Genomic DNA, 12,311 nt, shown 5'->3' with positions numbered 1-12,311 from the left:
GGATCAGATATTGCATCTCTAAAACATGAAACTTTTAATAACTAGAGTATTAAATCATTCTAAATAAAGCTAAGTCAGCTCTAAGTAACCAATAGATTTCCCAGCATGACGCTGGTGGGAGCCCTGCACATTGCCAAGGCAGGATTTGACCCGTATATGTAAAGGACAGCTGATGTAGGGGCTGCTGTGCACGTTTTCCTCCTGGAAGATTACATGTAGAATAACATTATTTCATCTCCTTACCTTTTCAAACAAGATGCCTCTTTTGAAAAAGCATCTTTTCATACAGGAGCCAACCTCTGCCTTCACAAGGAGTAAGTAGCCTGTGATACACTCTGCAGATTTTGTACAGCCTAGAGGCACTGATGTAGCAGTAGCCTGGCCAAGAATCTCACCTTTGATGGACACAGTTAAAGAATAAAGGACTTACTTTGTTTGGTTTTATATTTCTTCCACTTCTTGCTCTTCAAAATGACCCTGCCTTCAGAATGAGATTATTCTAAAAACAGATGACCACTGACACAGGGGAAGAGCAGGCAAAACACCAGTGCGTCCTAATGACAACACATGTATCCCTTTGAAATGTGTACTTGATTGTGCATTACAGATAGCAATACCATATATTCCCATGTCACTATAAGTCTCAGGACAAATCCAAGAACTTTGAACTCATCCAGTTTCAAGTGGAGGCAGGTGTCCAACTTTAGAAGGCCATGCTTTGGGTAGTCACCTGAGTGAGGCCAGGAGACAGCAGATGTTCTGGCAGCTGCCGGCTGCCTTGTGCTCAGGGAGCTGGGGCTAGAGGAGAGCAGCCAGCTCCCTCCAGATGGAGCAGACAGTGGAGAGGTGAGTGGGAGGCTACATGAGGAAGTTATATAGCTCCAGATAGCAAAGGACTGATGACGTGTGGCTCCGCATCACCTTTGGAACTTTGGAAAGGCTGCACATGAGAAATAACCACCAATCTACAGTTAACCTGAGTTCAGTGAGAAGTGTTCTTGTCGTGGGAAAATCTATAGAAAGGAAATATCTGTGCAGAAGGCATGATAATGTAGCATGGTAACTACTTTTTATTTGAATGTATTTTGGACAAATGCATTCCTCATAAATGAGTTATCCAGGGCTTGCCAAATATGCAGCAAAACAGTTATTATAGCAAATGACACCATCATCTAAACACCTCTGGTTTGGCTCTTAGTTGACTTCTTTTGCAATATGGCTTTTTTTTTTTTTTTTTTTTTTTTTTTTTTTTTTTTTTTTTTTTTTTAATCCTTGTTGTCTAATATTGCCATATTTGCTGACTTGGTTACCATAGAAATAAGTAATATTGTAATGATATTATGAACAACAACATGCATACTAGAGAATATTTTCTGAATTTCACAAGGAGAAAACCCTTGCTAATGAAGACCTATATGGCTGAGTAGTTCTTAACATAGTTCTCAAGCCTATTGATATGTGTCCTCATATGCATTTTATTATGGGCTTTATATTTCATTTTAAACTTCTAAAAATAAAGAAAAACAGCTGAAGTACATTTTTTTTTAATGGGCAGATTTTGGTTAGAGGTTAACACAGGCCAAAAGAGAAAACAAATCTGCCCTGAAGCAATTAACAGTTGTTCTGTTTTGTTTTAATAAAAATATCCTTATTGCAGTCCACTAAGGGTCACAGAAGCACAGTCATTACAGACCAGCCATATTCCTCATGCATAGCTCTCCTGCCCTCTGAACCTCCTCTACTCTGAGGTCAATCAAATGTGTGAAGGCAGGATTGTTGTCAGTCATGATAAGAGTGTGCATTAAGGGACTAACCCAAAGGTTACTGAAGTGAACTGAAAGACTATTGACTTACAGTGGGTTTCTGATTGTACCCCACTTTCTTCTTTCTGGAGCATATGCATATGTTTACAGGAATGTGTGGCCAAACCAGTTCCTCTATCTGTCAAAATTAGAGCTCAATGTAATTCAGATGAACCGTCTGACTTTTTGAATGCCTTGTGATAAGGAAGTATATCTTAGGTTTCATTGATGAAGTCATTTACAATCTGTTTTGTTTATAGTTGTCCTGACTGTGTTTCTAGGTCAGCACTCTTACCTACCCTTAACATAGGCTCTCATTTATGGTGGCTCTACTTTTCATTCACTTATCTCGTGGCATGTTACAATGGAGTACCTACCATTCAGTCTATAGGTTAGTTTGCTATTGCTATAGATAAATTTGCTATTGCTTCAGGGAGTAAAATGAATTATATCTGAGTCTGTTTTCTAAAACAAAGTAACTTCTGACCAATCTTTTAGCTGGGGGTTGCTAAAGGAAAAAGAAGGAAAGAAAAAAAAAAAGCCAAACTCCCAGGGCTGTCCAGGTAGCCAATTTCTAGAGGATTTGTTCTAATTCCAATGCCAATCACCTTGTCAGAGTTATTCTCACTGAAATTAAACAACCAATCTCCGTATCTGAAAGTTGAAGGTTGTAAATCTCCCTTGTGAATGTTGCCTATGACAGGTAAGGAAAGACTTGCATAATTACCACTTGTACTTCCTCAGTGAACATGAGCTCAAGTCTGAACCAAGGAGTTTGGTTAATAAAGCATCAAGGTCTGAAAACTGCAGGAAAGGACCCGTCCGTCTCAAGTGATAAGGAATATTTTCTTGGTTACAAAAACATGAATATTTTGGTGGAAGCCTCTTCTTCAGACCTGAGTATTGTGCATATATTTTTATTTTTTTCTTCCAGATTACCAGCGGTTATTGCAATTTACATCTAATTTAATTGAAATATCTCACACTATTTCTTATGTGAAGCATATTGCACTCAATGTAATTACTGCACTATAATACAGAGATCTGTTTACTAATATGACTAGTGTTTTTGAAACAGGTTAAGAATATAAAATCAGAGAGCAGCAACAGCTTGTTTCCCTGAATGATGCTGCTGAAGTCAGGAGGAATTACTCACAGAGTATTGTCCCCCTCAAGTGAATAAGGGATATCAGTGCCTGGCATTTGGCTATAGCTAGCCAGATAGCTTATAGAAGAAAAATGCAATTATTCATGTGGACAAATTTTTATAGGATATAGGTCCTGAAATAAATTATAAATCCTTTTTACAGTAATGTGAATGCTCACAATCTTACTGATACCTTTTCATAACAATCTTTGTCCACATCTGTTCTCTACATACATCCTCACAAGGAATGATTTGGTTAAAATGTTTATGCTTCGCTGCTACTCTGTCTGTTCTCTTTCAGTCACAGGGGCACACAGGACTGATTTTTCTCCTTTTCCGTAGTTCTTTGCATATTTTTAGCTTTAAATTACCTCATGGAAAGTGCCATATGCAGTCTTTGAAAACATCTTTTTGAAGGAATCCTGTGATTCTTCAGCTGCTTTGCCATCTTCTCCGGGGTGTGCAGAGGACTTTGCATGACATGGCGGGAGGCACCTATGGTAAGACTGTTTGAAATGAGACAGTTTTCAGACGTGGATTATTCATGGGTCTTACGCTGTACAGTGTTGTGTGAAGATGCACTCCTTTTATTTTCTGCGGGTTTTGAATATAATCAGCATCTTGCAGGATAGGGGCTGAATATACTGAAAACCTCATGAAGTTTTCCTAATACAAATTAAGTTGCCAACAGTAGAGCTCCAGTGAATCGAGCAAACCAGGAAATTTGAAAATAGGTTGTTTAGAAGTGCCAATTCCTTAGAGTTCGCTTTTCTAATCAGTTTGACTCAATGATTATTTTTCCCTCTCACTTTTAAAATTCCAAATACAAATTGTGACATGTTTGACCTTGCATAATTGTAAACCTCGGGGTGATTAGTGAGAAATTGGGATGAAGAGGCATTTTCTGAAACTGATCTGTTGGACCTTGACACCGTAGCTAGTTCTGAGACGAATTTTGATTACTCAGCAACAGAGATAGTGAACTGCAGTCTGGAAATAAAACAAGTCAGATACTTGAATTGAGTAATTCATATGAAACGGACAGTGCCTTGATGGGTGCTAGCCTAGTACTTTCATGAAGGTCAAGCTCCAGGGGAATGGGACAAATTAAAAATGTCAGATGTTTTTATTTTGCTAAATTTCTTCCTATTTGCATATCTAACATGTGAAAGCTGCTTCCTTAAACCATGCTATAAACAAAATGGCAGTTGAAGAGATGATAGTTTTGATGTTATGCACATCCTACTTGCACCACAGGAATTAAGATGAAAAGGATGCTTCCTTCTAGTGCTGCATCTAAATACAATTTTGTAATTATGCTATATAGACAACATTAACAATTCTTATTAAATACAGGATATCAACTTAAAATGAATACCACATTTTTAGGAAGGGCTTTTTAACAAATATTTTAAAAATCTGATTTCACTTTGAATTAGCTTTCAAAATCCATTCCAGATATATGTAAAGAATATAAAATGTAAATATATTTTCTAAAGTAGTACAGTATGTGAAATTTATAAATTGTTACATGCTTTGCTAATGCAGCTGAGAGAAGTTTAGTGTCAGATCAGGTAGAATCTTTTAGATAAATCATTTATGACTAGATGACTTCTTATCCAAAAGTCAAATATGTGATCATTTACAGAGGTCACTGGCTATATTCTGCTCTGTGTTCCATAATCAGCTGAAAAAAAAACACAGGAGGCCCTCCTGATTGTATACTTACAGGGTCACAGTATAATAAAATGCTGCTCAAGTTGTATTTCAGACAAGGAATGCTCTCCCCAAAACTATTCTGGTCTCGGGGACAGGACTGTCGATATCCATTCCAGTACAAATGGCAAGCATGAAGTCCAATATTTTGAAGAGATCACCCTGTCTACTTAGTGACACAAAGCCCTGCTCTGCCACACATTGAAGTGTTTTTTAAAATGTGTTTCTATACACCTTTTTTCATACCTAGAGAATCATGCTGGGACTAAATCATTTTTTTGGTAAAGAAGGGAGGTACAAAAAAATGCTGAAAAACTTGGGAATATTTTTCTAAGGAACACAAGTTGGTGTTGCAGAATAGGGAAGAAATGCTACCAGCTTCTATGGAAATAAATAGAAAATATCCTTTTGATGTCCTCATGGTATCCAACTCATGATAATGCAGGTCTCACACTAGTGCTGTCACATAAATAAATAAATAAATAGTCAGAGTTGATGGAAATGCACAGAAATGCACTTTTGCTTGAAAAACAGGTAGAGTGTTAGCCTCTGGCATTTCATTTCTATCTTTCCATATAAATACATGTAGCTGATCAAGAAAACACAACAAATATTCTGCATAAAGCCTTGTAGAAATTAATGAGATTCTGTCTGCTGTGGAGTTCACTGCAAGCTGTAGGTCGGTACCTCCACCTCTGCTCTGGTTAAACTACTCTGTGACTCATATTCTAGAAAGAAAATGATTTATGAAAATATTAGCAAATCAGCTGCTTAAATAAAGGAAAGTTGCTAAATTGGCAACCCATAATAAAGACAATTAGATAAACTAAAGTGTGATGACTATTACTGAGCAATTAAGTGGCTCCTTCTGTTGCTGTTCCTTTGCTTGGCTGCTTTGTTAAAAGTGATATAATGGAGTCACCACTATGCTTTGAATTATAGGTTACTACTGACTGCTTGGATGGAAGAAATGCTGTGACCAGGACAGATGCCAATGAGGTAGGGCTGGGCAATTACTACAGCTCTTCAAAGAAACACACTGGGCACTAATGAGTACATGTCATGCTCTCCCAGAAGCAAAAATACTGCTACTTGACAAAAAGGCTTCCAGTGTTCTGTAACATTATAAAGAATAGAAGAACATTGCCATGAGATTATGAGCTGCAGTAGTACAATAAGCTGCTTGGGTTGTCTTTCTCTGCCTTTGAAAGAAGAAAAAGAGGCACACATACACACTGTATGGACTTTTATACCAAACTCCAGCAGCCCTCATCTACTTCATTGGCAGGTCCAGCCCGCAACCACAACATGCTTTCAAGTGCAATGGTCCTTGCTTCTTTCATGACTATACCTTAAACACTTTTTTTTTTTTTTTGGTCCTGAAAAAAGTGACAGTCTTCAGGCTCTTAAACAGCAGAAGAGAGTGAGAGGCAGCTCATGGAAAATGAATTTCCAACTTCTTAAGCCTGGGTTAGTGATTTTAGCAGGGGAAGCACTTGCCTTTAAGTGCAAAGTGTACACACACAGCCACTATATCTATTCTGTGAATAGATGACTGACACTGCTCAGCCTGGTCCCATGGCTGTACTATCAGTTTAGCCTTGTGTTATCCACTGTGGTCAAACATTCACACCATCGGTGCTGTTTTCAAAAGTTTTCACAATTTTCATTTAGATTGAGGAAAATAATGTAGGGATGAAATGGGACATTAATCATTCCATGAAAATATAAAGGCAATAGTACCACCAAGGCAGCAAGTCATGATCTAGACTTCAAATGTCTTCATAAAATGAGCTGCTATATTACAATGCTATATTACAAATAAACTGGTAAGAAACAAGGTCAGTTCACAGATTGTTATGGAGCTTGAAAGATAAGGTTACATTTATCGGATATGTTGCTTGGGGTGCATAGATTGATAGCTGTGCTCAGAATTGTATTGCCTTTCAGCAGTCACAGACAAATAGACATTGGCTTAGCTGTTATGACATATCTTTAGTTCTAAGGAAATTATGAATTATCTAAAGCAGTCTTTAAGATAAGTGTCATATAAGCACTAACCTCTTAAACACACCTTACTGATGATACGTATGTGTGCACGTATTTTAAAAAGTGCTTAGAGATATTTCAGGTCAGAGCACCAGACAGCATCCACCTACATTCCTCCTTGAGCCATAGACTTTGGAGATCTAATATTGCTGCAATTATAAACTTGGGCCTGCTCTGCTAATCATTCCTGAGGTAAGTAGTTCAGGAGCGGCTGCAGCCCCAGGCTGTGACTGTGTCAGGAGTGTCTCTCACACTGGTCCATGCTCATGGATTCGCTGTGGTGTCCTTTCCTCTCTTCCTGCTTGCTCATGGTTTGCTAATTTGCCACTAGTAAAAATCTCCTGAGAGCCCTAGCTACCTGTGGGTTGTGAGCATTGTCCAGAACTCACAGCAGCACCAGGAAAACCCGCTAGACCGAACATGGAATTCAAAACTTCGCTAAGGTAGGAGTACAATCCTGCATGGCCCAAGAGGCATGGTGGATGTGGCCCCAGACCTCAGCTCAGGCCCTGCAGGGTGCATTAGCCATGTAACTGGAGCATGCGGCTCTCCCTCAGCCCTACAGCCAGTGCTTCAGCCACTTCACTGCTGCTGCAGCTGGGAACCTGAAGCCCCAAGGCAAAGACCCAAGTGCAAGAGCAGCTCTGTGACAGGCGGGTGATGCGGGTATATTGTGGAAAAGGGCCTTGTCCTGTCCTTTCCCTGTTGTCTCCTGTGTGGACTCTCTGTGGCTATCGCCTTGCTTGGATTTGTCAGCTACTCTGCAGCTCTCTGAGGAACAGCCAGAAGACTGTGCTGGTCCGTGGTCAGCACAACAAAGCTCCTTGCCTGGTCATCTCTGGAAAATGAACCCTGTGTGTGCCTTTGTGTGTGTACTGGGGAAACGAAGGTTCACGCCACTCAGAAGAAACCTGTAAGAGCCCTCCAGAGTTAGTGGGAGGTGCTTTCGGCCTCATTGAAAGAAGGCACTGGTAGCTTTAGGAGAGGGAAAGTACTCTGTTGTTAAGGAGTGGTGGTGGGATTGTTTATTTTTCCTCCCATAAACGTTTTTTTTTTAAGGTCCTAATGGAAACAAAGCAAAGTATTATTCCTTTAAAAGCACTATTCTTTAAGTAAACCAGACTCGCTACTTGAAACATTCCAATGACATATGGTGGCAGGAGGGGCATGGCTGAGATGTGGATGGGAGGGGTGTCACTGAGATAAAGAGCCATGGCTTGTGAGCCAAGGCACCAGGTGCAAGAAGGATGTCTGCCAGAAGAGAGGCAGGATGGAGAAGGCCACAAATGCTCCTGGGGCACAAGTTAGCTCTTTGATGATTACCTTCAATGCCAGAAGCTTCTGTTTTGTGGTCTATATTAATACAGAAAACCAAGGCCTAGGCAGCTTTCCCATGTCCTGTCAGCTGTAGAGGTGTCATGGCCACCTTGAACACCTCCTTTGGACACCTGCATTGGTGTCAGCACCTGCACCATTAGTTTGGTGTGCCCACGCCAGGGCTGGCACTGGTTCCCTATGAACACCAACAGTTGACACTGAGGGGCGATGAAGTGTAGATTGTTAGGATGGTTTTGGTCATCTGCCACATGGCCTGACCTCACCTCAGTAGCTCCCTGTGCCCCACTAGATGCAGCATCCACCTTACATCCCGCTTCAACAGCTTTTGGAGTCAGTTCTCATCTTCATGAAGATTCTCTTGTACCTTTATTTTCCTCCATGACTAAACTCACCCACACATTGTACCTGTGCAGCAATTTCAGCACTGGCAGCAAGGTTCAGCAGACCTCAGGAGAGGAGGGAATGAAAAGAACTCATCCATTTTGCACAAATGATTTGAAAAAAAAAAAAAAAAAGAGCCTGCAACTGTTTTTCTCCAGGTGATAACGCAAACAAATGCTGAGTGTCTTGAGGGTGTATTTGTTATGTAGTTCATTAGTAGTAATGGCAAATTGGTATAGTTATCATTAATGCACATATAAAATGGTGTATGTCTTTCCACAGACTTCACAGGTTTGTAGATCAGTGTAAATGCTGTGTGACTTTGAGAATCTGTGTGACTTTGTTACATTTTCCTTTGTTGCCTGCTGCCTCTTATTTGCATCTCACTGTATGTAACATAGGTCTCCATCTGGTAAAGACAAATGCTGGACGAGACTCTGTGTTTCTTCCTCTTTAGTGGTTACTGCTGTTCCCAGATGTCCTGGCTTCTTTCAACATTGTGAATTTGGGGCAGTGGCAGGGGATGGGGGGAAGACATACAAACTGTTTCTTTTGTCTTCTAGTCTTTTAACTTGTCAAAGTTTATTCAGCAGTCATGTGAGCTAGAAATATAAAACAGTTATTTAAAAAGAGAGGGAGTTTCTCATGCTATTTCTTGATTCTAGTGGCCGAGGATATAGGAACATAATAATTATTGCAAGATTTGGCATAAAATCATCTTTGGCATTTCTTTTGTAGTTTAGCCCTCTTTTGGATGACAGGGTGGTCTGTACAGAAAAGCAATAGCATGTTTTAGGAAAGAAAATACATGTAGCCTTAGGAAAATGCATATGGTTTCAAGACAGTTACATATAAGTCCCTTGAAGCTTAAAATACAAAAGACATCCCTTGGGCAGGTGTGCTGGTGGACAGGGTGCAGGTTACGTGTTCAAAGCAACATGACATGTTTGCTTTGCCAAATGGTCATTACGGTGCTATGCATGGCTCTCACCCCCAAAAACATATACAGGGATGGACTATACATAGTAACACTGAAGCAGCCACAGATGGGTTATGCCTTCACAAGGTTTCAGTGTGACACATGTAATAATTCCTATTATTATAGATTCAAATGCTATGATGAACAAAAAAGACATACAGCAATTTACCTTCTTCCCTAGAAAGCTCTGCTACCCAAATGGGTTCTTTGTGATCGAAAAATGTGCCTTTACACCTTGGCCAATGGCGAGTATCCAGTCAGATGTAAAGATATAAATCACACAGCAGCACTGAACATTAAAATGAACACATGCATACAATATTCCAATGTGACTAGTCCTTTGTTAAAATGCATTACTCTGCAGAAAAGAATGGCAGAAACATATCTGAAATGCCAGGAATAATCTTCTGTCTTATAGAGAATTGCTGAGCTACCAGCGCCAGAGCAGACCTTCATCCCTAAAAGCCTGCAATGTTATTCTTTCGGGGTTCTGCTATTTGGACCTTTAGTGGTATCACTGCACTTCCTACTACATTACTTTTTTTTTTTTTTTTTCTTCTTTCTTCATGAAAACTCTTGGATGTTAGCAGTAAAGCATACCAGAACACTGTCCAGTTAACCTAAAAGCTCCAGTACCAGCAAACCTGCAAAACAAAGGCTATGGCAGCACGAACTCCTGTAACATTGTCAATACTTCTCCCTCTGCCCCCTCTAGCTTCACCCAGCTGTTTTAAATAGCAAGGAGAAATTAAAATTCTTAAAGCCTTGCAGGATGTTTGGATTTCTGCCCTTTATTTCCACTTCCATGCTCCATGGCTTAAAAATTCATCCGTGATTTATAAATTCCCTCTTTGCTTTTCTTTTTGAGAGCAACGACTTGGGGAACCCTGCTAGGGTGTGGAGCCGGTGCGGGCTTTGTCTTTTTTATTTTTTAAAATTTTTTTGCAGCCCTGCCCGACGGCACTGCGCCGAGGCATGGTGGGAAACAGCGCTCAGGAGGGCAGATGCGAGAGGCAAACAGCTCGGGGCTCTTTATTAGTTTATTTCAGGCGATCTTGCTTGTTTTACGGCGCGGCTCCTCCTCTTTTTACAGTTTTCTACTATTCTTTACTAATTCTAGTGATTTGAGAAATGACCTTTAACCCGCACAGTTTGCAGACTCCTGAAGGGGATAATTGAAATGCCACAGTAAACCAGAGGCAATAAAATATTATTTACTAGGCACAAAACTAAGGTTGGTCTTCCTAAAAGGAGCGCGCAACCCCTTTTCTTTCCTAAAACATCCACCCCCCCCCCAACACCCCAGCACACACCTCCCGGCCCGGGGAGCTGGTGCTACACCTCATTTATAAATTCCTCGGCGGCCGCAGAGGACCTCAGCCCGGGCCGCGAAGCCTCCTAAAGGGGAGGCAGTTCCGGGAGCAGGGATCGAAGACAGCCGCCGGCAGCGCTCCGACGGCGGCCGCGGGCCCGGTGGCGGCGGGCAGGTGCCGGGGGGACACCTCGCCCCCCGTCCCGCTCCGTGCCTGCGCGCCCGCGGCCCGAGCAACCCCCGGGGGCACTCGATCCCATCCCGGGGAAGCCCCCCGACACCCTCCCGGGGGTCCCCTCCGGCAAGGCGCTTCCCGGGGGGCGCCGTCGGGGCTCGGCGCCCCAGGCAAGGCGGCGGGGATGAGGGGGGTGGCCAGTAGGGATCGGGGGCTCGGCGAGGAGGGGTGTCCCCGGCTGGTGGCCGCGGGGAGGGCGCACAGCGGCGCCCGGAGCGGCAGCTTACCTGGAGGGCAGCGCAGCGTCGGGGGAGGACCGGCTGGGATGTGCCTTCCCCGCTGGGCTCCAGAAGGGACTTTATTTTGCGCCGGGATAGCTTTGAAGAAGGGAACGCGTTTATTGATAACGGAGCTGCTTTCGCAGCCCGTTTGGGTTTCCCAGCGCCGCTTTGATAACGCGCCCCCCTCCTCCCCTTCCCCCGCAGTCCCCCGACAAGGGACCAGCGCAGAGCTGGATACGGGGTGCGGGGTGATGGGAAAGGTGCCATAAAAAACCCCTGGCCGGGGACCGCAGAGCGGTGAAAGCACTCTGAAATACAAAGGGGCCGCGAAGCCCTTCCTCGGCCGGAGCGCGCATTGGGGCTTACGTGATTTAACCCAAACAGCTTTGTCAACAACCTGCCAAATTTACGGCGGAAACAAATAAACAAACAGAAACGCTGAAGAAGGAGGAACCCAAGCTGTCGAGCCCGCTCCGTCCCCCAGCGTTTGGGGAACGGCACCCGCCTCTCGTGTCTCGGAGCAGGCGATAAACAAGGCTTGTCAGGCGAGCCGCTCGCCAGGAATGCCGGTGCAGCCCCCTCCGGCTCGGCCATGTGCGCTGCACATTGCGCGGCGGGGGGAGCCTCCGCGGTGGCCATCAGGCACATCTCCGTCCTGGGGTGTGTGCGTGTTGGGGAGTGCGTGTGTGTGGGTGTGTGCGTGCGGCCCCCCTCCCGGATAAGCGGCGGGGCGGCCGCAGGGGGTACCGCTGCCGCGGAGAGGCCGGACGGTGACCAGCAGGACCTGGCGGGGCCGGGGGCACCCCCCCCGAGCCTCGAAGCGGTCGCAGCAGCCCCGTCGCCCCCCGCCCGCCCCAGGCCTGCAGTGGGATCCCACTCGCTGCCATACAGCTTTAAAATCCAGCCCTGGCTGCAATAGGTCGCCTCCGAGCGCATGCGCTCCGCTGGAAGTTTTTCGGCTGCCGTTGGCTCTCCAACTTTTTTTTTTTTTTTTTTTTTTTAACAGTTTTAAGCAGCGGGGTGGAGAAGAGAGGCCCGGGGGGAGTCGGCCCGGCTGCAGCGGGCGGGGAGCAGAGCCGAGGAGGACGGGCCACCCTCGCTGCCCCGCGTCGCTCTCTGCCCGGTACTGGG

The 12,311-nt window shown here is 43.8% G+C and overlaps 1 protein-coding gene across 1 annotated transcript; it reads right to left on the bottom strand.

The window, feature by feature from the left end:
• Nucleotides 1-1,278: 1,278 nt before the first annotated feature.
• Nucleotides 1,279-12,306, bottom strand: LOC137862341 (uncharacterized). Its single transcript, XM_068694300.1, has 2 exons — nucleotides 11,187-12,306; nucleotides 1,279-3,455 (listed from the first exon to the last, which is right to left on the bottom strand). Exons 1-2 carry the CDS (start codon nucleotides 12,114-12,116, stop codon nucleotides 3,312-3,314), a joined length of 1,074 nt encoding a protein of 357 aa, XP_068550401.1. The 5' UTR covers nucleotides 12,117-12,306; the 3' UTR covers nucleotides 1,279-3,311.
• Nucleotides 12,307-12,311: the final 5 nt, after the last annotated feature.

This window comes from Anas acuta, chromosome 11 (assembly GCF_963932015.1).
Source record: "Anas acuta chromosome 11, bAnaAcu1.1, whole genome shotgun sequence".
Classification (NCBI taxonomy): Eukaryota; Metazoa; Chordata; class Aves; order Anseriformes; family Anatidae; genus Anas; species Anas acuta.
Note: the sequence above shows the minus strand (reverse complement) of the source record. Positions and strands in the feature narration are given on the sequence as shown.

What these genes read in the sequence shown, in the direction of transcription:
- LOC137862341 (XM_068694300.1), bottom strand. Translation starts at nt 12,116, where the DNA reads ATGCGCTCGGAGGCGACCTATTGCAGCCAGGGCTGGATTTTAAAGCTG. An exon ending in GACGCTGCGCTGCCCTCCAG is followed by an intron (nt 3,456 to 11,186) that starts GTAAGCTGCCGC and finishes CATTTCAAACAG; the next exon opens with TCTTACCATAGGTGCCTCCC.